The 26,221-nt window shown below is 42.6% G+C and overlaps 1 protein-coding gene and 1 long non-coding RNA gene across 2 annotated transcripts in view; one reads left to right on the top strand and one right to left on the bottom strand.

Moving 5' to 3' along the window:
- SERPINI1 (serpin family I member 1) overlaps nucleotides 1-12,819 on the top strand; it is a 41,928-nt gene extending 29,109 nt beyond the window's left edge. The window contains exons 6-9 of the mRNA XM_027896145.1: nucleotides 5,183-5,280; nucleotides 10,032-10,118; nucleotides 11,275-11,364; nucleotides 12,517-12,819. Of these exons, the coding sequence (XP_027751946.1) occupies nucleotides 5,183-5,280; nucleotides 10,032-10,118; nucleotides 11,275-11,364; nucleotides 12,517-12,593 (352 nt within the window). The 3' untranslated portion in view covers nucleotides 12,594-12,819. The remainder of the gene's footprint in view (nucleotides 1-5,182; nucleotides 5,281-10,031; nucleotides 10,119-11,274; nucleotides 11,365-12,516) is intronic.
- Nucleotides 12,820-16,007: 3,188 nt separating this feature from the next.
- Nucleotides 16,008-26,185, bottom strand: LOC114063695. The gene is made up of 3 exons (XR_003572596.1): nucleotides 25,661-26,185; nucleotides 17,980-18,015; nucleotides 16,008-16,268 (listed from the first exon to the last, which is right to left on the bottom strand). It is a non-coding gene; the product is annotated as an uncharacterized LOC114063695 (long non-coding RNA).
- Between the last annotated feature and the right edge of the window lie 36 nt (nucleotides 26,186-26,221).

The raw sequence follows: 26,221 nt of genomic DNA on the forward strand, positions 1-26,221 counted from the left end.
TTTTTGGGTTTGTTTTCTCTTGGAGCTTCAACTCCCAGAGGCTTCACAAAATCCACTAAGACACAGGAGAGGGGAATTTCTCACGGGCTGTTCCTCTGCAGACCTGGGCAAACCTGACCTACATGTTAATTAGAGGCAAAATCCAAGGATTCTTCCATCCCTTCAGCTTTGCTTTTATGCCTGGAACATTTCCCAGCCTGTGCATGAGCTGCTGAAGTTGGACACCTTCTCTCAAAAGAATTCCTGGGGTGTGAGATCCACAACAGGAGTCCCTCTCCACTGATTCACTGGAGAGTCTGTGAATTGCACGTTTGAGAATCTTGGGTGTCTAAATACACCAGTGGCATTGAAAACATATTCATTATGTTGATGATTGAATTAAGTTTGTAGAGGTGCTTTTGGGGGGTTTTTTTCTTCTAAGCAAAAGCTGAGACTTCAGGATTCTCTGTCAGCAGGTTCCCAGGTTTGAATTCGAGCCCTGGGGTTTGTGTGATCATAAAATGTCCTTATTTATTCTGCCCTGGGGCTGCTCGTAATGGCTGTCTCTCTTATCCAACAACCTCAAAGAGCTTGATAAACACTTGCAAATTGTGATTATACAGAGGCAAACCAGGTAGAACCATGTGCCAGTTACCTTCAGTGTTTGCCGATTATAAAAGAGAACTGTTGGGAGCTTGGAATTCCATACAGTAGTCCTGCAGTCTCCTTACAGCAAATCCAAAGATTAATTGCCTGCTCCCAAGGTGTTGGATTTCCATTAGGGATTCAGAGGTGATCTACAGGATTTTGTCAATGCTCTAAATAAACACTTCATAAATATTTGATGCTCTGACTCAGAAAAGCATGTTATGAAATGTGGCCTCCAGGCTCTGTCCACTGAGAAACTGAAAGCAGCAGTGGAATAAAATTAAATTTTTATATCTTGAGAGATGCTATCCAATTATAAAAGTGAACATTTTTTAAACTTATACATTTGTAATAGGACCTGAATGACGAACCAAAGCAGAGTTAATCACAACTTTGCAATTTCTGTCTGCATTATCTGTGTGCAAATGAAATTGGGTATTATTCCTCTTAATAGCAAAGGAGAGATTTGTACCGAATTGTTAAATTATACTTTCTCATTTTCGTTTTCAAATCATTGTTTCCAGCTTAACCCAGACTAAAATGATCAACATTTTAATCCACTTTTTGTATAGGAGTGAAACAGACCATGAATCTAATTTACAAAGCTGCCTCTGGAACATAAATTATTTGAAGAGCAGAGGAGGAACTGGTACCTAATGGCAGTGCTACAGTTTGCAGATCTGCTCTTAAGGAGTGTTCCAGTCTGCCCAAATCTCTGTAATAACCTTGGGGGTTTTTTGTACACTTAAAAAAACTTAAAAATGCTTTAGACAGTGCTGAAATAAGTGGTTTTACCTGAAGGGTTTTTTTCTCTAAAAGACAAAAAACGCCAAAACCACTCAAAACCCCAACAAAAATCTAAACCCAAATTAAAAAAAAATCCCTCCGTTTTTTTTTTTTTTTTTTTTTAACCTGCTGTCTCAAGTCCTCTTTCCATGAGGAATGGAATGGGCCAGTGCTGGGTGTTCCTGAGACACAACCACATAAAAGGCATAAAACTGTCCCCCTGAAATCCATTCTCAGCCCATACTGAACCCTGGAAAGAAAGATCTTGCCAGAGAAAAACCCACAACTTACCTTTCTTCACCTGGCCAGAGCAGCTGAGTGGAGCTTTTGGGGTTGCTTTTGTTGTTGGTGGGGTTTGTTTGGGATTTTTTTTTCTTACTTGTTTGTTTTCAGGCTATTAAATCATTCAGGCTGGTTCTGGCACCTCGGGACAGCCCAGCTGAAATTCCAACCGGAATGTTGGAACTGATAGCAGCTGGCAGCTTGGCACTGGGGTAAAAATAGTGCTCCAGATCCTCAGAGCCTGCCCTCCAAGTAAGAATATTGATGTCAAGCAATAGAGCCTTTTGCCCTGCAGGATTTAATCAGTTAGAACCAATCTGAAAACCTGGAATTTTCTTGCTCTGGCTCATTCAGAACCCTTAGTGATTTTTGAAATGATGCATTTTGGGATGAGTCATTTTTTTCTGCTGGATGAGTAGACACTGTCCCCTGATCCTTCTTGAGTCTGGGAATCCTGAGCATCTAAAAAATCAGACAAAAAATGTAGCATTTTTGGAAGGTTTGCACAGCATCATAAAACATGAAGCCAGCTTTTTTTTTTTTTTTCCTGTCTTGAATGTCTGTAAAATAGAAGAAAGATGGCCTGATGTGGTGTATTAATGCTCTCTGCAGAACCCAAAGGCTCAGATAAAGAACTGCAGAGGACTCTCAGTGACATAAATGCATCATTTGAATCTAATGCTTGTGCAAGTTTTAAATTTCATTAGAATATCCCAGTTCCCTGCTGAACTCTCCAGAGAATTTTTTTTTGCTGCTTTCTCAATCTTCTCTTCGGTGTCTGTTCCTCAGACTTCCCTTCGTGGTTTTTACAGCTCCCAGTTGCAACTATTCCGTGATTTCTGATATTGAAGTGTTGAAATCAATTTTTTTTCGTAGTATTTTTAGCATCAGGAGCACCTAAAAGATTGTGGGGGGAAAAAAAAAAAGACCATCTGGTTCTTTATATGCACCAAACACTGCAAATAAGCACGTGTAGCTCGGCATTCCCAAAGTCTGGAGGTACAGCAGATGCCTGGGAAATGAGCTGAAATGTCAGCTCCGTGTTCTGAGTTGTCAACTTTGATTTTGAATGCTGACATCACTGTAAGGAATGCACAGAAATCCAGATATGATGGAAGATACCTCACCCTGGGTGTTTCTGTGGGATTGCACAGCCTGGAATTAAATTTCCCAGTGTAAAGCAGCCCTGTTGTTTCTCAGAAAAGGCCAGTTCTGGTGCCAGCTGAAATATTGGGAAGCTCATTAATAATTTATCTGTAACTCTCCCTGCTTTTCAGAGCAGGAGAAAAAGGAGGGGGGATATTATTTGGAACAGTGGTTGGGAGTGGGGATTTACCACAGGACAGAACTAAAAGAGGGGAGAAGGGAAGTAATTAGTTTTATTTCCATAAAGGGACCATCTGATATTTAAACAGCTGATGTGATTTTTTTAGTCTGCTTTTTATGACAAAAAAAAGCAGGAACTCCCTCCTGGAGATATTGTACAGATATTCTTTACTAGTTTGACATTGCTGATCCCTGCCTAAATTGTGTTGAAACATTAATAGATTTAATCCTGGGGTGAAATAAAACCCAGAAGGGAAAACACACAGCACTGAAATTTTTATAAACTGAATTTTGACATTCCTATGCCTTCTCTTTTTGTGAGGTAGGTTTTGACCTGTGTGGGTGTCCACAGCTTTCCAGGAGGAAAAGAAAGCTCACAGGACACATTTCCATTTCCTAAAATCCTGTTGTTTATTTTCAGGTCATCTCATGTTTACCTACATCTCATTCGTTAAAACAATGCCTTTTTTCCCCATTTTTCTTTTTTTTAACAAATGATTCCATGTGCAGAACATGCCAGAACACCATGAGGAGTTTCCTGCAGGACTGAAATCTTTGTTGGTCTCTTCTGACCCTTTTGAGAACTGCCAAAGCAATAAATTCACAAGAACCAGCTCCTTTATTTTTATCCCAGGCACGTCCTGGAATTGCTCTGGACAAGGTAGATGAACACTTGCAATGCCACCAGTGATTTATCAATCCTGAACTATCTCCAGATCCTAACTCCTAAAATGCTTCTGTGGGTAATGACTAATATCCATCCCATCAGAGATTTTTGGCTTCTCATGGCATTTGTGAGTTCATTATGAGTGTAAACTGTGTGCTGGATTTTTCTCCTTCTGTGTGAGTGAGGAAGATCCACTTGACTCTCATCCAGTTCTATTTTGATGTCCAGATTCCTCCTTCCTGAGCTGCCAAGTTTGCACATGCTGGGTTGTGCATCCCAGCTCTTCATGAGCTGTGCTCTGCTCAGACTTCTGGGCTGCTCTTCCTCCTGCAAAGAACATTTTCTTCCAGGGAGCTGAGGAAATTCAATCCTGAAAAACGAGATTGCACAGAAACACTGATTTTATTTGGTTCTGGCGCTTCTTTGTCCCATCACTGAGGGCTGCAGGGTTGTCTCTGACTCAATGGCTGGAGAAACTCTGACAACATCTTACAGACTACAAATTTTGTTATTCCATAGCTATAACCAGTCACTGTCAGCATCATCTACATTACAAATAATTTGTTTGGTCGTTCTACAGAGAACCCATAACTCCCCCATAACAACCATTTGTAGTCAGTCCCCTGTGTTTGTCTGCAGACATCTGGTATTTTCTGCCATTATTATTATTTTTCTGACACATTTCTTTGTTTCTCCAGCTGCCCAGTCTGGTTCTGGCTACGCATAAACAACTTGAGACTTTTTTTTTTTTTTTGTCTCACTGACACCAGGCATGGCTTTTATGCTGTTTGAAAAGCAGGGATTGGAAATGGAAGGAGCTTTTGCCCCAGATCTTGCCCTCAGGACAGGTCTTGTTTTGTCCTTCCTAGAACAAGGCTCTGCAGGCTCCCCCTGAAATGCTGCCAGGTTGTACTCACATGTGCATTCACACTGACAGCTCTCTGTTTTCCCTGTTGTTTACTCACAATCAAAACCCAATTACAATTTTGCCACCAGACTAATTAGAAGCTGAGTTAGAAATGCTTTATGTTCCTGTTCAGAGCTGCTGGTCTTTGCTTATGCTGTCACAGGGAAAGTGGAGGATCTTTCTTACTTTCCACTCCTTCTTTGCCCACAGCTCTCTGTGAAAATCAGCTGTTATTTGCCTCATTTGATATTCTGTTCTAGTATTTGTACAATTAAATGCAGTTTTTAAAGTAAACCTCTTGTATAAAAAGTAATCTTTTCCATTACTACTGCATAATTTTGCACTGAGGTTTTATGGTCAGGGCTGTAAATACCATTAACATATTTTTGATTGCTTCTGTGTTAGAAAAAGGATCCAGCTGTGAGTAAACTAATTTGTTTGTAAGCGTTTTTTGGAAGGTGTCACTAGCAGTGAACCTCCTCCTTTGCATTATTTATCTTGGTGTTTTTACCTAGAAAGTTGAATCTTTCATACCAGTGAGTAGTGCTCGCATCTGGCTGTTTGTGATTTTCTGTTCCATCCTGCAGGTTCACAGTGGAACAGGAGATTGATCTCAAAGAAGTGTGGAGAGGGCTGGGAATTACAGAGCTGTTCAGCAGCAGTGCTGACCTCACTGCCATGTCTGGTAAGAGGTTCTTGTCTTGTCTTGTCTCTCAAGGCATATGAGGAAATCTATTTACCTGGGAGAGTTCACTGGGAGTATCTCAGACCTGGATCTCCCTGGAAATTGGAGGCAGTGTGGTATGGTGAGAGCAGTGTATGGCTGCTTTCCTGGCAGATGGAATTCCCACACCAAGGGGCTGTCATCCTGGATCCCTGGAGGCTGTTTGTTCCCAGCGTTAAGAGCATTGAGCTGTTGTACAATTAGTCATCTCCCCAGATACCTGTGGATGGAAGGAGAGCTCTGAGATAAAAGCAGTTTAGTCACAGCTGTTGCCTGCCTGGTGCAATATGTTATCCACACTTAATTTTCACGAATTGAAATATCCAATATGTTTAAAAATTCAGGTGGGGATGAGATATTAATGCTTTTTAATACCTCTTAAAGAGTGTTCCTAGAATCACAGAATGGTTTGGGTTGGAAGGGACCTTAAAGCTGATCTAGTTCCAGACTCCTGCCATGGGCAAGGACACCTTCCACTAGCCCAGGTTGCTCCAAGCCCCGTCCAACCTGGCCTTGGACACTTCCAGGGCTGGGGCAGCCACAGCTGCTCTGTTGAAGTGACCCAAAAATGCCTGAGAAGTTGATTCATCTTTACATAACAGGAGGAGCCAGGTGAGCAGTTTATTAACACAGTCTGTCTAGACCTGAATTTTGGGAACCCCAAAATGAGCCAGGATGAGACCACTGTCCTTGTCCTTAGAATTTATTCCTCTTCACTGCTCCCTCTGTGTTTTTGGGGTTGTTTTGTTGCATGTGTTGCTGCCCAACCATCCAGGTAGATCCCTGGCTGATGGGGGCATTCCCTGTTCTGCATTGTCTGTCCCTGGGAACAGTCACACACCTGAGGGCTTATCCAAAGTACAGGTAATAAGTCAAACCTTCCTCAGAAACATCCAGAGCAATGTTTGTGATGTTCACATCCTCCCATTTTTTTCTAAGTCTGAAATCCTGTTTCTGGTGTATCATGCAGCTTATTTCACTTTTCCAGTGAGGCTGTGGGAAAAGCCAGACTTAGCTAATGAAAGGAACTGAAATAAATGAAAAAATCCTTCTTCAAAGAAATAGCATTTCTTCTGAAGAAAAACACCTTCAATTTCTCTGCAACCTCAAAGAACAGTCAGCTTTCCAATAAATTCTGGTCTATATATATAAAATTATTTACTTGAGAAAAAGCACTTAGGAGAATGGAAGATGCACAGAGGAGATGGAAGCACAAAGGCAGCTCCTGGCTCTTATTTAATTCCATGTAAGATTCATCTCTGTATCAGGGACTAATTCTGTAATGGCGAGGTTGGCAGAGAGAATCAGGTGCTTGTGTCTTAATCCATGTGACCAATGATTTGTTTCCATTTTTATATTTTTGACAATTGTACTGTATAAAATCAAAATACCTTCTTCTGCATGACTGAAATAACTCCTCTGCCATTTAAAGATAAAGATTGTTTATTGAGTACAGAACAGTGTACAGAGAGAATTCAGGAGTTTCACTGTAACTTGCCTGCTTTTCACTGAAAAGGGGATGTGCCACCAGGGGATGAAAAGGTCATTTGTAAATTAAGAATTTAAAAAATGGTTTTGAATTAATGCCTTTAATGAAAACCCCACCGTTGATGCGGTGGAGATAGAGCTTTAAATAATTAAAATACGGAGGATGTTTCCTATTTCTAATTTTCATGATGTGAAATGTGGAGGGAGGAAGGGAAAATGAAAATCACGAAGAAAAATTGTTCAGAGCTTGCTTTTACAAACACCTGAGTGGTACATCAGGTAGCAGGGAAGTTGGAAAAAGTTTCCATGAATCTCAGGGTCAGCCCTCTGGAATATTTGGCACTTCGCGGAACCTTAAATGCAGATATTGGAACAAAATCTTTGTCTGGACACTTAATGTGGGAAGAAATAAATCATAAATGAAATCTAAGGAGATTTTTGAGGAATTCTGTTCTGTTGCTTTTGCTTTACTGTCAAGGGAAGTCGCTGCAATTTCAGCAACAGCCCTAATCCTGTAAACAGATCCAGGCATGTTGGTGACTTCAGCAAAATTCCATGTGGGTTTAGTGGATACAAGGCAGAATACAGGATTACAGACTTATTTTTCAATTTTGAGAATTTTGTGCTTTTTGCACTCAATCTGAAAAATGGAAGTCGAGGAGTCGGCTTTGCCTTCTGGACCGTCTGGATTCTGAGCAACCCAAGAGAAAGTGAGTAGGAGGACATTCCCCCTTGGCTGTCAGGTCACATTTCCATCAAAAGACCTGACATCTGATTCCATCAGGTGTCCAAAAGAAACTTGAAACAGCTTTCTGGTATTTGGCATTTTAGAATTTACGCAGCACATAAACTCACTGCATGAGTATTTTGACACCAGTTAAGATTTACCCTTGAACTAATTTCAATACTGAAATTCCCCTTCTCTTTCAAATGATTATAATATTTCTCACTGTTTTTATAGAGTCTTAAATGGCAGCTGCTTTTAATGCAAGGTGACCTGCATGGCAGTGAGCAGGGAAGTGATCTCAGTGACTTACTTTCACAGTGTGAAGTAGTTAGAAGAGCATCAGTCCAGTAAATGGCTCTTTGAAGCCTTGACTGACGTCCATATAATTTTTCTGGGACAGCCTAAGCTGGAAGAGCCAATAAACCTTCATGATTTCTTTAAAATGAGACTTGCAGAGCAGCCAGTTGGCAGCTGAGTAGGAGTTTGCAGACAGATGGAGTGTGGTGACAAATGAAGTGTGATGCTCATGGAGTCCTGGACATCAGGAGGGAGCTTCGGATCCCTCCCACTCATTAATGGAGATCTAGGCTTGGGTCCTGCACAAAGCTTAAACCTTGGCACCAAATCCCCCTGGGAATTCCTGAGGTGTTAACAATCAAATCGTGTGGGTTCTTACGAAAATCCACATTTGAAGAGGCTGCTGGAGAAGAATGATGTGATGGCAGATCCTCAGGTGAGCCCCACCTTGCCTCCAGTGAAGCCATCAGGAAAGATGGATAATCATGAGGAGATGTGATATGCAGTTTTGCAGTCAGTGATATGACAATCACCAAGTGCATCAGAGAGAAGCTGCCTGAACTCCCAGTGACAACGTTGTGGTTGTGCTTTCATATGAAAATGGATTCATTCACTTCGGGGGGAGATGAATGAGAGGGATGTGGCAGTGTAACTATGAAGAGGGGAATCTAGAGAAAGTAATTTGGGATGTGGAATTGCTCTTTTCATCATCCAAGGACAGAGATATCCAATGAAGTGAAAGGCAGCAAATTGAAAACAAATAGAAAGTGCTGCTCTCATGGAAAACTTATCTGCAGAGATCTTGGCTGGCCATTCCCTGGGGTCACGAGATTGGTGGGATTTAAAAAAATAAAATGGCTTCAGAGCAGTGACAAATACGTATGGTACACTGAATAAAGGCATTCTGTATATTCTGGGGATTAGAAACTTGGTTTAGGATATGAGGCATTTGTCTCTCTGCTAAGTTGTGGTGTAGTTTTCATCTGTGAGGTGACTTGGATCTTCTGGAGCAGCAGCAGTGCCAGAGCTGGTGCAGTGTGCTGGACTGACTGCATGTGTTGGTCTCATCTGCAGTGACACTTGTGCTCCTGTCACCTTTAAATGCTGTTGGTTTTTTTTAATACTCAGATCCTGAGTACAGGTAGATCTGCTTTTCCACCTGATGGCAGATGTCAGCAGTGTTTGTTCTGTCAGAAATGGGGGCTCTGAGCTCATCAGATGGAGCCCAATCTTCTGAGGTGCAAAGTGCTCCGACCAGAAATGTACCTTGAGTTCCAGAAGTGCCACCACACTCTGCAAAACAAAGCATTGGGGGTGAAAATACAGAGTATTTCTGGGACTGTGCCAGGACACAGCACCAGGGTTAAGTGCTGTGGAACTGAAACTCAGAACTGGTGCAATTTTTATCTGCCTTTATGTGTTTTATACCCCCAGTCCCAAAGGGGATGATCTGGGGCTCTTGGTGGTGGGATTGAAGCTGGAGCAGGAGGTTTAATTCAGTGCAAGGAGATCTGCTGGGGAGAGACATTTCAAACTGCTGCTTCTGGTGGCTTTGACTTGGTTTAGTATTAGAACTGCTAAGTGTTCCAGTAGATCTGATCCTTTGGCCACTGAAGGAAAGTAATGAAACACTCACTGACTTAAGCAGAGGGAGGCTTGGACTGAAATAAAAATACTGACAAAGAAGGATGGAAAACAAATAAGACTAAAAAAAACAAACAAGTACCACAGTGGGTTTGGCAATAAATATTGATGTTCAGCTTCTTCAAAATATAATGGAAGCAGAAAGAAAAGACCTGATTTTCCTAGAGGAGTCTGTATTGTACCTAACACAGGAATAAAATTCTCTGTGTCTCAGTATTTGCTATATAATGTCATAATCCTTTTTTCCAATAGTTGTATTTAAAATCTTATTTTCAAGGATTGTTTTTTACCCTCTCTGGGACAGTGGTGCTCTAGGCAGTCCTGAGCTATTTTAATATCCATAGTGTAGGAGAGCATTACAAATCTAAGTGAGGTAAATGGTGCTATTAAAGGTATTGGCAGAAGGTATTTTAATGCAACAAAGCTCTTATCCTTCCCTGCCTGGTATAGAAGGTGGATAATAGTGCTGGGGTTTTTGGCAGTGTTTGGGGTTTTTTTTTAAACACCTCAATCTAACTGTTGAGCCACTTGAAATGTGTTTCCCTTTCCTCTCCAGGTAACAAGGAACTTTACCTTGCAAAGGCATTTCACAAGGCGTTTCTAGAAGTTAATGAGGAAGGATCAGAAGCTGCTGCTGCCTCAGGTACCTGACTGAAAAGCAGAACTAAATCAAATGTCTGGTTATTCTGTGTTAATTAATTTTTTAGGGCTGACTTGCTGCACAGCCAGGAGAGCTAAATAGGATGGGGACACAGCATAGCAAGGCACTGCTTTCAGAAGAGAATTCTGGAAATGAAGTGTTGGCATTTTTTTTTTTTTAAACACGTTGCGTTTCACAAAGGATTTTGAGCATCCTGTGAAAAACCTCCTCTTCCTTATTTTCCTTCTGATTGTCAGGAGAGCACAGACTGCAGTTTATATTTTCTTTGTGGAACTTCAGCTTTCAACATTTTTATCTGCTAATTGAGATGGTCAGAGGTGGGAGCTGTTACAGTTGCATTTTAATAAGCTCATGCTCAGAGATGCAAGGTGGGAAGTGCTGAATGCAAAGCCATTGCTGGCCCCTGCTAATGCTGGGGGTAGTTGGTTGGTTGACATGATTATCACACGGTTTTCCTGAAATTAAGTCCCATTAGTTGCCAGTGTGGATAATCAGATGATTTCCAATTGCCTCTGCTTGTGCCAGTCTTTGAGGAAAGGAGGAATTGCTTCCCTGGGCTGGGTTGAATTGTACCATTAATATGGACAGAGATTACTGGCAATGCTGGAGTCTTAATGAACAGTGCAGGGAAAATGTGAAATTAAATTAAACACTGGGAATTGATAATAATGTCCTGGAGAAACCTACGCATCTCCAAATAAAAATAACAAAGAGTCAAAGTCTGCCTGATTCTCAGTTAATTTTGCTTTCAGCCTCTGCATTATTTATCAGCTCAATATAAAAGCTGCAGGATCAGCCCATTTAATTGTGGCACATTCCCCAGTTATTAAGGGTTACCTTTTGCTGTGAACCTCAGGCTGGAGCTGTGTCAGACAGGTCAGCAGTGCTGGCTGCTGCAACTCCCCCCCTTTCCACCAGTGAGGGGGAGCTCAAAACTCCTCTGAAGCCTCTGGATCTTAAAATTTACCAGCAGTTGCACCACTTTGCATTGTTAGTCCTTCTCAAAGCCAAAACTGCTCTGCAGGGCTCTCCCATTTTCAGTTCACACTGTCCTGCTGTTCCTTGGTGTTGGGTGTGGGGCTGCAGTGGCTGCCCATGAGTCTGTTTAACAAGTTGCCTTGTCTTCTTTTCCCTCTAGGAATGATTGCCATCAGCAGGATGGCGGTGCTGTATCCCCAGGTTATAGTTGACCATCCCTTTTTCTTTTTGGTCAGAAACAGAAGAACAGGTGAGAATATTGCAGACTTTTGAATTCTTCACAGCACGTCATCAAGTATTCAAAAGAAAAATTGGGTGTTTTGATCAATGAACTGGGCTTGTGTTACGAATTTTCATTAATTATTATGACATTTCCTTAATTAATAATTTTCCTTTAAAAAACCTAATATTGACAGACTCACCTTTTCTGTGCCCCCCCCCTGAGTGTTTCTCCAAATAAGACATGGAAATCTGACAGAAAAAACCCATTCACAAGGATGTGATTAAAAACCCCAGGGAAGAAAAATTCCCCATTTTTGTTGTGAGAACACGATGTTACTGCCCTGAACATCCATAATCACTGCGGTCCCCCAGAGCTTGGCTGTAGCAAGACCAGTGAAACACTTTCCCAGTACCAAATGATTTGCATAATGGGCAGATCCTACAGCCATGAATAATTCTGTTGTGCTCTCCAAGTGCTCTGTGGCAGGTGAGGGGTAAGAACAGCCCTCACCGACTAAATGGGCAGTGATTAAGTAATTCCTCGGTTTCCTGTTTGTAATTTGTTTTAATGGTGTGGCTGTGAGTGGATGTAAAACGTTCCTGTGCACTCACAGACTGTCCTGTGGGTCTGTGTTTGTGATCCTCACCACAGGTAGCAATGTTTATTTAGATTTGTTTGTTTATTTAGATTGCAGCAATGCTTCCAGTCCAGCTGGGCGCTTTATTCTTGTACAAAATTCAAAATACAGCACTGGACCAGCTATTCAGGAGAAAATTACCTTCATCCCAACCAAAATGAGGCCAGCAAGGCAGGATACCAACTCTTAAGGGTTTTTTTTTTTTAACCAAACTAAATTGAGTATCCTTGCTGTAGTAGACACATTGGGCAAAAATTTTATCTGGAGGAGGAGATCTGCCTTTTTTACCTACTCAGCATCCCAAAATCTCTCTGAAAAGAAAACTTCCCATCAGAACAGAGCAGAACCCGCTTGCTTTGGGGCAGTTCCTAACACTGCTGTTGCATGACCACCAACTTCTCTGCTGTATCTTCCTTTAAAAATCATCCATCACATGTTCTGGAGCTTATTGTTGGTATTCATTATGTCATACCCCTCCAATGTAATTTAATTTTGGTTCTGACATCTCTCCATCCCCCCCTCCCTCCCCACTCTCCCCACAGGTACCGTGTTATTCATGGGACGGGTGATGCACCCCGAAGCAATGAATACAAGTGGCCATGACTTTGAAAAGCTTTAACTGCCACCAGCTACCAAAAAAAAAGAGGAGATAAGCACATAAAGTTTGAAGTTAATATATTTAAGGTTTGCTGTGTTTTCCCCCCCCCAAGATATTGTTTCAGACGCTTTCGGATCTAACTGTGTGCAAGTCAGTTCCCAGAGGGAAGCTTACAGTATTAAAGTAATGGTTCTGTTTCTGTTGTTGTGATTGCTGTGTCCTTAAAATAAAGTTGTGTACATGTCAACAACTGTTTCTTGTTCTAGTGGATTGTAAAGCAGAAAACTGCAAGCCTATTATTTGTGAATTTTTTTTGTTTTGTTTTGTTTTTTTTTTTACGGTCCAAAGATTGGCTTGATCAATGAGACAGGAGCAGAATGTGCAGCTCTGAATAATGCAAATGGCAAACCTTGGTGGTGATTTCTGAGAGCTCCACGTGGACAATGTGCTCTCATCCTGTTCCTGTCAGAGCAGTGAAGAGCCTGTGTGCTCTGCTGGCTGATCAGGGGGGAATGGAACAAATGAAGCTGAGTGGATTTTATTCTCTGACTTGTGATAGACTCTGTGTGAACTCTCCCCCGTGATTCTCAAATGTTGCTTTTCTGGATGCTCCTGCATGTGACTGCCACTGACCCTCCCTAAGTGTTGATGACAATAAAAGTTGATGGCATGAATATTTGAGCCCTGTCAGTGCAGAACAGCTCTGTGTGTGACTGAAGTAAAATACCTGAGTACTAAAGTCATTTTTGTTGCACATATTTTCCTCTCCCCCAGAGTAGTTGTTCTACTTCAACCTGAGCTTTTCACTCTCTCACTTCAGGGAACTAGAATGTTCTATCTCAAAAGAAAAAAACAAAAACAAAACCACCCAACAAAACAAAACAAAAAAAAACTTAATTTTTAAGTATCTAAAAATGTTCTATTCATAAATAAATGTCTAAAGGAAAAACATAATCCTTTTCAATTTACTTTTTTCTTGAGAATAAACTGCCAGAGAGGAGAATGACACGTAGCACAAGTAAATATTAGCAGGAGAATTAGCTGGTGTTTCCATTTGGAAGAGGAGGAGAAGTACCCACTGTCACCAGAGAGCCATGTCATTATTTCCTCCCTCGTTGGGCAAAGTACAGAAAGAACCGGAATTGTTGGAAAGGTAAGAGAGAACAGGGGAAAAGGAGGGAGGAGCTCCTCTGAAACAGATCATCAGCACAAACCTGTGGCTAAGAAGTGGGCTTCTTCTCAGTCAATAGAGAGGAGCTTTGTCTTTGGAATTCTGTGGGAATAAACCTTACAGCCTGAACTTCAACCACGGGCCTCTCTGCCATTCATTCCCTGAGTGAGGGAGTTCTCACCATGGGCAGGGGCTAAATTTACCAAGACACAGAACTAGTGTCACTGCAGGTAAAATGAGCTTTGATGGGGGTTATACAAGGGCTGATTCTTCATATTTAAGCAGTTCTGTGAACATCCCCTCATGTCTTTAAAAGTGACCCACATCCCTTGTGGGTTTAATCTTATGGGAGCCTGATTTTTAAGCCATGACGTTTTTTTGGGGGCTGATTTTCGTGTTGTTCATCTGATTTGGAAAGACACAAGAAAGCCAATGTTTAGTTTGAGTCCCTCAGAAGTTCTTCCTGACCAGTTTTGTGTTCTCTTTGCACCAGTTCGTGGCAGCAGTAGATGCTTCCTTACCAAGGGAAGGACTGAAGATGGATTTGAACTAAAGCTGTGGAATTTTGGAAGGACAGCTGCCAGGCAGGAGTGTTTGTAGAGGATACCAGGCAAGTGCACAGTGTTCCCCAGCAGTTGGATTGAGCAGGGATACAGCTGGAATGATGTGCAATTAAACATTCCAGATCTGATTCTGAGAACTGCCTGAGTGGGCACACAGGAAATCCAGCAGGAACAGAAAAACACTGGTGGTTTCACTCGCTGCTCTCCTGGTCCTTAGAGATGCAAAACAGCCCTTTTATGTTTCTAGAAAATCGAGAATTATGTGGTTTTCAACAACGCTGAATTGATTTATTTCCAACTTATGCAAATATGTGAGTTGTAGACCACAATGAGAACAGCTCTCAAACAATAGTGCTTTTCAGCAGGAAGAATATCCTAAGTATTGCTACCAGTTTATTGAGGTCCGTGAATGCCACTCCATTATGGGGTTTGCTCCAGATTTTGTGGAACGTTCCTTTCAAAGATGCTTTTGCTTTTTCAATACAAAACTAGCAAAATAATTTTGTCTTTTTGTTTGGATCTTTGTTTTTGGGGGGAAGGGGAGTTTGTCAGCAGCAGCTCATATGTGAGTTCAGCTGTGTAGTCTTAAAAAAAAAAAAAAGAAAAAGAAAAATTGTATTTCGTGTTGGAGGCAAAATCAGCAAATAAATCACTGTAACTTCTCTGATTGTGCTGGGTGAGTGACCCGTGGTGTGGCACTGATTACTGAGATCCTTCTGTGGTGCAGCTGCAGTTGAAGCGTGAGAAGGATAATTCCTTGCACACCTGGAGTCCAGGTGGGAATGCCTTCCAGAGCTGCAGTTGGAAAGAGTATTTTCCCTAAGAAACCTTTTAGTAGTGGTGCTACTGCTGGAGATTGACTTATTTAAGTGATAAATATCTAACTAATAATGTATTTAACTTACAAGATCCCACTTGTAAATGATTTTAAGCACCAGTTTTTGTAGATTCCACATTCAAAGAAGAATTTGTGTTGTGTGAATTAGAATGTTTTTGTTGGTGTTCCAGGCACTGATTTTCACTCTCTTTCCACAAGCCTTGGTGGTGGCAAAGCAAACTGTTGTTTCAGTGTCTGAGAATCAGGAATGTGATACTCCTCAAACAAATGAGATGGTGCAGTTAAACCAGAAACAAACAAAACCAAACTTAGACAAAGCTTTCTTGGCTAATTTTTATTTGTCAATGGTGGACAAAAGGAGAAACCACAAGATGTCACTCTATCCTAAGGAGCTAAGAAGGACTTTCCTATTGACAGTAATCCTGTGGGAGCATTGGGAAGCTGAACAGCCCGAGTGGGACTTAAATTTGTGAAGGTGTTGTACAGTTAATGAGTTGGATCACAGTTAGACCCAAGTTCTTGGGACTCATATTTGGGGATGGGGGGAACAAACCCTGAAGTATTTTGTGTTGCAGACTTTGCTCTGAATCTTTGATAATGGATTGCTGGATAAGGTTCATTGGTCCCAGGGGAATTCTTGTCCCCTGGCAGGTGTTCCCTCTTCCTGAGCAGGAGGCAGTAAATGTTTCTACAAGGGTTTTCCTAAAGTGGCAACAAGGCCTACTCCAAAAGTGCAGTTTCCAAGCTCGTTCTTGAGCTGTCCCTGTCCCTTAAATTGGGCAGTCTTTGCTTTTGGCCCTGCAGTGGAAAATGGAAATACATGGATTAGAAAGAGATGGATGAGTTACCCCCCAAAACCCAGTGCCAGGGAGGAGGAAAACAGCACCTTGGTAACTCAGACAATACCAGCAAGAACTGAGATGACTTCCCTTGTGAGCTACTCTGAGCACAACCGATGAGAAACTGTAGATTAATTTAGTTTGTAAAACTGTGGTCTCCAAGGAGTTTGGCTCAAGCTGCCACAGTCACAGGGGTCCAGACAGGAGGGAGACTCCAGCTGCTCACTGGGATCTCTGTTCACTGGTTCACAGGTTCTTTGGCTTCCAGCTGGCACTGGGTGAGGGCTGGAAAACAAAGTTCCACATGAGGAACCATTCTCAGTGCACACAGCTGGTACTTTGTAACTCATTAGCACCGTGTATCTGCCACCCCCCTCTTCCAGGACCCTCAAATGACATTCTTTTTCCATCCCACTGCCTGACAAGCACATCCTCAGCAATATTGTTCATTTTACAGCACTAGTTAGAAACCAGTCATAGGCCGGTTGTTTAGGCAGCAGTAGGCAAACAGAATAAAAAGGTAGACAAAAGTAATGTACAAAAAATGCAGTTGAAATTGCAGTTTATAGACAGTGGCACAGTGCAGCAGTCAAAGATGTGAGGTAATGAAGGATGTCAGGTAATGGAGAAAGGTGGGAAAGATAAATGTATTATCCAAGACATGGATAGTGCTTGTAAAATTTTAGGTCTACCAGGATCAGGAAGGAATTGAAATTGTTGCTGCAGCTCAGGAATTGAACCCACTGCCTGAGTTTTTATCTTTTCAGCCCCACTGAATCTCAGCAGGAATGATGGTTTGGATGTGACCTGTGCTCTACTGATCACAAGTTGGTTTACTGTCTTTCTCTCATAAACACACGTCTTCCCTATGGAAAAGAGATCTTTTGGAGAAACTGCTGGAAAATTCCTACAGAAAAACAGTTCTATGTTTGTGTAGAAGTGCTTTTAAGGAAGGGAGGAAAAACATCCCGAGGAAATCTGGGTTGTGTCTAAATCACATCTTTAGTGTTCTCGTTAAGGGATTGGAATTGCCCTTGGAAAAAGATGAGCTTCAGCCATTCCTTCAAGTATTCTACATCCAAAAGAGTTTAGACCCAGTTTAATATTTTTGCTCTGTTTACAGGTGTTTGTTAAGAGTTGTGTTTTAAACCCAAGCTGGAATCCTTACAGGTGGTAACTGTTGATGGCATTACCTGAGCAAAGTGAATAAAATAATGATAAGAAATAAAAGACATCAAGAAATCCATCTTGCCCTGAAACCTGTAAGGATCATGGTCTGGACAATGTCAAATCTCACTGGTCACCAACAGTGTGACACAAAAAGCCTGTTTATTTGAGGCTCTCACATCAGCTTTTTGATCAGAAGTTATTTGTCAATCATCCCAGTATTTCAGAACTAGTTTCCTGCTGCAGTTTCATGGGATTCAAGCTGAACGGGGTAACCTTGAGTGATTTGAATTCATTTATTTTCCAGTGCCATTCCAAGTTCAGTGTGCATACACACATGGAACAAAGTGTGCTGAGGGGGTGACCTCTTAATTACCAAGCTTTTGACTCATAATGTGTGGGACACGGAGCTTGGAATCAGGAGCAAAACAGCTCTGGGTCAAGCCCTTACAAAAGCTGAGCATGGTAGCAGCTCTTCCTCTTCACTTGATGATACATCAGGATAGGCAGAGCAGAAATTGGGGGGTGTCGAATTCCATAACCTTAAATGTTTAAATCAAGCCAGCAATTCTGCAGTGTCCAAAACACCCAGAGCAAAAAGTGTCACCAGAAGAAGCTAAATTTAGTCAGAGTCACCTGGAGCCTGTTCCAAATCCCTGTGCAGTCCATCATCAAAGGATTGCCATTCGTTGCAGTCAGTTTTGGACCACGAGAGGTTTCTCTCAGGCTGTGCCCTGAAGCCTGAGTTCAAAGAACTGGGTGGGAATTTGTGGGATTTGTAAGAACTCAATTTTTGCTCCCTTTGCAAAAATTACTTGACGCCACTTACCTGAAAATACGAAATGGGTTTCTAATCCCAGTGTTTCTACCAAAAAAAAAAAAAAAAAAAAAAAANGTGTGCACATGCACTCATTAAATGTGGATATACTGCAAGAGTCACAAATCCTGTTACTGTTTTATAAGTAAGCAAAACCTAACCTATTGCTGCAGGAAACCGTCAGATAATGCAGTACAAAATAATGAAGCCCCTCTGTGCCTCTTGGTTTAGAGGCTGCAGGACTTCTCCTGGGTGCAGGATGCCTGTGAGGGACTAAAAAGGTGGTTTGCCCCCTCCCTTTCTCAGTCAGCAGCTTGGCTAAGCTCCTCTCCCTCAGTCCCTGGAGTTAAGTGATGAATTCCAGCTTCTTGAAAGTGATGGCAGCAAATTCCTGTGCCTCCAGCCATTGCCCAGGGGATTCACAAAGCTATTAGGAGGAGACAGATGAAGGCAGGGAGCCCTGGGGAAATCAAGGGACAGCAGAGTTTAACACGAGGGGCAGTGGCAAAGCTCACCCTGAAGAGGAGCCACGACCCCCACAGGACGAGCTGGCAGAACTCATCCCTGATCTGCTGCTTTCTCTATCACTTGGCATGCGTTTTGTAGATGGAACAACTCTCCAGCAGATTTATTGGCAGTGCACTAAGAAGTATCTTCAAGATGAGTTAATTCAGGCTCTCTTAGCCTCGATAACACCTGCTCAAAATACGCTCCCTCCCATGGACGACGAGAGCACAGAGATTATGTTATGATAGTTCCATGACAAGTGGCTTCCAAAAAGCAACAGAGCAGGCTGTTTTTCAGAAGGGCCATTAACCAGCTGGCAGCCCATTTTGCACCCTTCATGGCAGGCATGATAATCTGAACAGCGTTCAAGGAAAAGGCAGATCAAAGTCTTTGCTCTTTCCCCAGGAAATGCATCCTGATGACTCCACAGAGAAGGGGTTTCAAGTGGAAAGGGTGTTTTACATTTCCATCTCCTTCAGTGCTGCAAAGCCCTGTTTATTTTTTTTTTGAGAGTTTCTGTACAAGGCCTTTTCTTTTGAACAGAGCTTGGGGATTATTAATTTTGCAGGTGTGTTCACACTGAGCACACACACCTGACGACAATCTGATAAACTGAGGGGTCTCTGTGATGGTGTTGTGCTTTTGTGTGTCCTGGCAATAATGCTGCTGGTGCCTCCAGCTGCTCTAACACTCTCTAACCCTGCTCAGACACAGCAGTTAAGACTCGTTTTTTGCCCAACCCAGTTGGTAGAGAGGTATAAAATCAGTATTTATTCCTGTTCCCAGTATCAGAACACGCACCAGACTCGGAGCTGGGCTCTGCTCCACACACTGGGCTGCATCCCAAGCGACTCATTCCTCAGGAAGCAGCACTGCTGGAACAGAAAGGACACCCCTCCTGGTGGGTGACCAGCAGGTCCAGTTGGTCTGGTGCCCTTGGGACAGGCTTGGGAGGATCCCACTGGTTTGGCACCGGGCTGAGGTCCTGCCCTTTTATATCTCGTGATGCCTCCCTAAGGCTGGGCTGGAACAATCTGATGCTGTAAATTGCTGACCATGAAACAAGATTGAGGCTGATGTGCAGCAGCCTGCTGTGTCCCACACTCCAGGCCAAATCCCTGACTGGCCTCGTTGGGCCAGAGTGCCGATGGATTTACGCGGCAGGAAAATCCACTGAACAATCAAAGCATTTCAAAACAAGCCAACAGATCCGAAGCATTTGGGAGCAGCAGCTGATGTTCCCTCCGAGATACAACACATGATTTCTATAATCATAGAAATACATTTAATTTTGTTTATTTAAACCGGCTCGTGTTTTGCTGCGAGCATTAATCATCTGCTGTCACACAATGGAATAGTAAATGTCACACACACTGAGTCACATCTCCAGCGACACTGTGAGCAAGGTTCTGGCTGTACTCCACAGCTGGAGAGAGGAGGGCTTCATGCCTTGCTGCCTGTGGAGCAAACACAGTCTTGCAGCTTCATTTTGTATTCAGCAGCTCTCCAAAACAGCCAAGGCAGTGTGCAAAATGAGGAGGAGCACCGCTGAAGCTCAGCTGCTCGTGTCTCACAGCTCAACTGCAAAAAAAAGATGAGGTTGGAAAGAAGACATTAAAGAACAGGCATCAGCAGAAATATTCTGCCTCAATCATGAGAGTCACACCTTGTTGCTTTTCAGTAAGTTTTGTTTGCCCGAAGAGGCAACATCAGCACGATTCCTGCTGAAAGCAGGGCTCTCTTCTTTTCCCAGTCCAAGGCAAGGAGGAAAGAAAATTCTCATTTCCCAGCTGCTGGAACACAGCATGGAGCTGGCAGCAAAGGGGAGCACCTGAAAGATGGTATGGTTGATGTTTTTATTCAGGTCTGTGACATAAAGCAGTTTAACAGCATCTTCATAACCCCTTCAGGCCAGCACTGGACTTAGGGCCTCCTTGAAGTCCAAAGATCAGGATGGATCTGAATAGTATAGGTTTTAATTTTTTTTTTTTTTTTCCTGAAAGAAAAGCTGCTGCTTCTATCAGCTCACCTCTGTTAAAGCAAAAGTGTGAGGTGAGGAAAGACCCTCTGAAAAAATCCAGCTTTGTCTGCAGAGGGGATTTTGCATGAAAACAGCTAAAGCAGAGCGAGGCACTGGATAAAGTCATTCCATTTGCAGCCAGTGGATCACCTTCCCTGGGCCCTGATTGACAGTGATCCCGTGGCAGGAAGGACTAATTCCTGTGGATGGAGCACTGCCCACACCAGCAGTTACAAACACGGGCTCTGGGACATCCCACCAGCACCTTTGGGGTCCTGCAGTGCCAGAACTTGGGTGCAAAGACAGTGTTGTGGGGAGAAAGGGGAAGGTAAATCATCCACGTGGAGATACTTGAGGTCTTCTTGTGAGTCCAGAATCCCTCCTCTACTGAGGTCAGGAGACCTGACAAAATAGGTATTTATAGCTGTGCCTTGTGAATACAAAATGCCTGTTGCTCAGAAATCCCCGTTTGGTGAGATCCAGATCCTCAGCTGAGGGACAAAGCAATGGAAAATCAGTCCCAAGAACCCTTCAGTGCTCCCAGCACTGCTGGAAAGAGAATATCTTGTAGCCCTCAGAACACCCAGGCTGTGATACAGCAAATGCAGTCTCTGACTTGGAGCAGAAACATTCTCATTACGTTTAATTCCTCTTGGCAGGCTGTGCCTGTTCCCAACTTTCCATGCAGGAATTGTGGACAGCCACAGTGTGTCTGTCTCCTTGCTATAAAAGAAGCACTGGAGGGAAACAAGGCTCTTTCTCCTCCTTTTATGTAACACGAGGCTGCCGTTTTGTCCAAATGAAAGCAAGCGGGAGCAAATTATTTGGATTTCCTGACAAAAGCTGCATGAACACAGCACCTTTAATAAAAACAGCTGATTCTTCTCATAATGCTTCTCTCTCCTTTCCCCCGTGATCACAGGAGGCCCTGCTTTCTGCTCTCAGCCAGAGAACATCTTTATTATCCTTGCAGACAGTGAATAACAAGGCATTCATTTGAACCTAATTTTTTTTGGCAATAAGAGTCGGGGAAAGAATAGGGATAAAAAAAAAAATCAGAGATGTCAGGAACAAGTTCTGCCTGTAAATACACATTCAGGGCTCTCAGTTCCTTCTTTGATTGGAATGGGGACCGGCATCTCTGAATTTTAAACAATTGAATTATGTTTATCATTCAACTGCACTTCTTTTCCATGTTCTTTCCCTCCTTTCGTAGCTTATTTAGAGCTGGGTCATTTTTCCCACCTTGGTCCAGCAATGGAGTAGTTTTCCTGTTCCATACTTAAAGAGATTATGCTAATTTTTCTCAAATATCTGGCATATGGCAACTTGGTAAAGCCACTTTAATAAAGAAGTGCTCTGGTGACTCCCAATTATTCCCATATTTGCAAGGTCTGAGTTTCGGGAAGGGAAGGTTTTGATGGATGAAGTGAAACAATTTTTTCAATGTAATTCAGGTCATCAATTCTCCACAAAAAGAGGAAACATAACTCTGCAGCAGTTGGCAGCAGCTTCATAAATAAATGCAAAAAATTATGGAAATATTGTGGCATCTGCAATGATGGAAGTTAGGGAGGAGAATAACCAGAGATGCTGCTTCCAGCAGCACAGGGGAAAAGGAGGCTCACAAGGCTTCAACAGGAAATTGTGCATCAAAATGAATTCAGAATGATTTTCCTATGATTAAAATTACCTGCTGAAACCCGTGTTTGATAAATTAGGAAGTACTTAATGAATGTTGTATTCCATTGGGAATTGCTAACAATTAAGTCGTGAAAAGATGAAAGATGAGATCCATAATAAGGACGTGGAGGGAGGAAATGAGACTGACCCCACAGCAGAGTTCTCCATCAACTGCCTGCTCCTGTTTGTTTTGGCAGCTTTGGGTGAGGGGTTTTAAATTTTGAGGGTTAGACAGAAATGGCACCTGGCCAAGTGGGGACTGACAGCAGACTCTTTAAAATGGATGGGGCTTTGCCTATCACCATCACTGAGCTCTAAACCATCACTTGTGTGAAGGAACACTCAGCTCAGTCTCCTGGGAGAAGTCTGGCAGACACCTGGCAGGTACCTTTGGGATTTTTCCACGTGCACATATGAGCTGGATTCTGCTCCAGCTGAATTCAGTGGCATTACTTGTGAGGGTACAGGGTTAAGCATGACCTTCCTATGGGCACCTGTGCTTCAGGATGCAATAAATTCATTCAGTATAAAAAGCTGTGTTTGAAGGTAAAAGGGAAAATATATCTCAGTGAGGTATAGAATACTTGGGGTATGATTAGGCTTTCTCTTTCAGGTTGCCAAATGCAAGAGAAGGGAAGTTATGCCCAATGTTTTTTGGAAAAGAAACCTTAAAACAAAAAATATCTCCAAACGTTACTTATATGTGATCTTTCCGTAGTGTGAGATAAAGTCCAACTCTCCTAGAAATTGTTGACCTACATTTGGTTAGAAAATCCAGATTTGATACTGAAATAAGTCTCTCCTAAACCAAATAAAAATTCCCTTCCCCATTCCATAAACATCTCCTCTTATGGCTTGAGCCAAAGACTATAAAATCAGGGAAAAGCTCGATTTTCGCTGCCAGACGTTGTCACTATGACTTGCAAGCCCCTTGTTTTTCCAGAAGAGAGAACTAAATTTCAATACTTGTTGCTTGGTTACAGCCCCTCCAACCCTCTTGGAATCCCTGGGTTTGTCACACCTCAGAAAACCAGACATATATAGTTTTCACTTCAATAATTTATGTGGCTTGTTGTTGATTCCTTTTTGTCTGGTGACCCTGATGAAAAGTTTCACTAACTCTGCTCTCCTTCTCTCCAAGGCTTTATCCTGTTGTACTTGGCTTTTCCCTGGGAATGCTCTCCAAGTCCTTCCAGTGGGAGCTGAAGGGTTGAGTGGAATCCTGAATGGGCAGGACAAAAAGAAATGTGTTGCCTGGGTAACTCAGCAAAATGTCCAGTTGGTTTGTGTGAGTTGTGGCCGCTTCTCTGCCCAGGCACAGATGAGCATCTGTGCATTTAACGCTGTGTTCCTTTTCCAGTGCTTCCTGGGACTGTCCATGCAGATTGTACTAAAGAAACAGTCAAAGAAATTCTCCCTCTAACTGATTCATCCAACTCCAATACCATGGACTGCTGGATATGGTCAAACCAGGTAAGATCAACAGAGAAGTTAACTGCTGCTGCTGCTGAAATGTTTTTAGATCTGATTTTGGTTAATGGTTTGATATCACCTAGGCAAATTAAGTGTTTTATGTAAAGAACATGAAGTTGCACCAACAAACTAATTTTTGCAAGCTGCTGCATCCCCGAATGAGAAAAATGTTATCACACAGAAATGATTTTTAAGTGTTCTTTAATGATGATTAACGAAATGTCAGCTCAGAGAAACTCAGCTGTTTGAATGCAGACTTCAAAGCCAGGCTGTTCCTCTAGTCTGGTCTCAGCGATGTCAGGCCCTGTGAATGCTTTGTGATTGCTGACCCTGCTGACAGGAACACGATTTCTGCTGCCTATTACCAGGGTGCCAGGATTTCATGGTCTGAGCATTTCAGTTATTTCTGCAGAAAAGGAGGAGGGATAACATTATTTCCTTTCTTCCTGCTCTTTTGTCTGTCTGCTCTGTTCAATTAAAGCCCAAACCCTCTGGAGCAAACTCTGCTTTCCTGGCTTTCTGTGGTGCCCAGACCAACAGGGCCTCTTGTGGCCTACAGCAGTCAGGATAATTGGGATTGTTTCTGGCATTAGTCAGCCCTCAGGATGAGCCCTGTTCTGGCCAGTGCAGACATATTTCATGCACCTGTAGGACAGCCAGGGAAGCATCTGATCGAATGCAGATGTGACACACACACGGCTGAGACTGATGCCCACCCTGCATTCGCCCTGCTCAGCCGTTTCAGAGACAAAATTACTGGTCAAAATTGGATAAAGTGGGAAAAAACCCTCTTCCTTGCAGAGCTGGGGCAGGCTGCTGAATTTCTTGTCATTTTTATGGGCAGGTTGTAAAGATCTGAAAAATAGTGTTTGTAATGGAAAGGCCTCCACCATGTAAAATATGTCATTTCCCTGCAATAGCACAGAGATGATTTTTCATGGGCTTTATGAGGATTGCATTTGCCACAGAAGATCTGAAGCCCATTAGGCTGTGATGGGGACCAATTCCTTTCATTTTGTGCAGACAGGACAAATGGTAAGTAGAAAGGCCCCAAATTACAGTCCTGTTTGATTTAGATATTAATTTTTTTTTATTCTTAGCAGGCAGAGAAAGGATACGTTCAAGTGACCTGATGAATCCCTAATACTCCATTCTCTGCCCACCCTGTAATAAACTCGGCTCTTACCACATAAAATTTTAATGCAACCTGTGTGGAATGACTACTTTGTTAAATTTCACATAACCATCTGTCAATTCAACATTTGGAACCACAAAATACCTTTGCACAGGAGCTGAAATTTTCTCATAACCATTATTTCTCCTCTACTTTCCTGGTACGGCGAAGTTTGCCTGCAGAAATTTCTAAGGGAACGTTTTGGAGCCTCCAGTCACTGTTGGGGAAAGCACATGCCTTTCTGCCCAGAAAAACCTTTTATTGATCAGCCTTTGTAACAACCAAGAAGAAGAGAAAAGGGAAATATGAGGGAAAGGGAGAATAAGGAATAATTCTTCTGTGAAGAAACTGAAAGGTAGGAAGTCAGAACCATCGAGGGGTTGATTATATGGTATTTCCAGATGAATATCCCCAGGCAGAGCGGATTGTGTACTTTTTTCCACATTGATTTTAACTTATTTATCCCTCTTCTTTCAGTGCTGAGTCCAGGAGCTCGAATGAGGCAGGAGCTGTGCCTGTGGTGTGGGAGATGCCGATCAATAGGGTGTGATTGAGTGCTCCATTATAACCTTACACCAAAACCTGGCTCCCATAACAACTGCTGGAGTTTAAAAACCATCTGTAAACTTCAGCAGGAGCTAACCAGTGCCCAGAATAACCCTGGGCTGCAGTTCCATCAGTGGCACCCTGCCAACACCTGCACTTTGTCCGGGTGAGCCAAACAAACATCGTATCAAACACGTTTTCAAGGCAATAGCTTCACTGGACTGGCTCTCAAAACTTACAGCTTTAATGTTTTAAGAAAAATATAACATAAAAACAGACACAAAACTGACCTGTTGGTTCCCACCAAGAGAAGAGTCTCTTGTTTTCATTCTCAGCTGCAAACTCGAAGAAAGAAGCCTGGGAGGTTGTTTCTAAAATGGCTGAGCACGTTCAAACAAGGCAAGAACCCTCAACAGAGTGAAGAGCAGCCCATGAAGAACTTTCATGGACGTTACATAAAACATGAGGCTCTTTAAGTAGTTTCTTTTCATCCAAAGTTTCTTTGATAAATTAATAAGGCATTTAACAAGCCATTAATGAAGCAGGAAGTCTTTGAGGCAAAGAAAATATTAACTTCGAGTGGGCAAAACTGTGAAAGCGATTCAGGAAAGTGAAGCCTCCGCAGTGAGCACATCAGAGATTCGTCCGGACGATCACGTATCTCTCTACAGGTATCACCAGCCTATCTTTAGGCACCTTCTGGAAAGACAGTTCATTGATACCAGCTCCACCAGCCCAGGAATTTGTTTGATGTACTTAAGAGATTGGTAACAATAGCTCCTAACGTGACTGCGTTGCGAGGTGACAGCGTTTCCTTGGAGACGGTGAATCCACCCAGCCCCAGCCTGGAT

The sequence above is a fragment of the Empidonax traillii genome, unplaced genomic scaffold, assembly GCF_003031625.1.
Source record: "Empidonax traillii isolate 1590-97213 ecotype Southwest subspecies unplaced genomic scaffold, ASM303162v1 scaffold482:size1200881, whole genome shotgun sequence".
In the NCBI taxonomy this organism is placed as follows: Eukaryota; Metazoa; Chordata; class Aves; order Passeriformes; family Tyrannidae; genus Empidonax; species Empidonax traillii.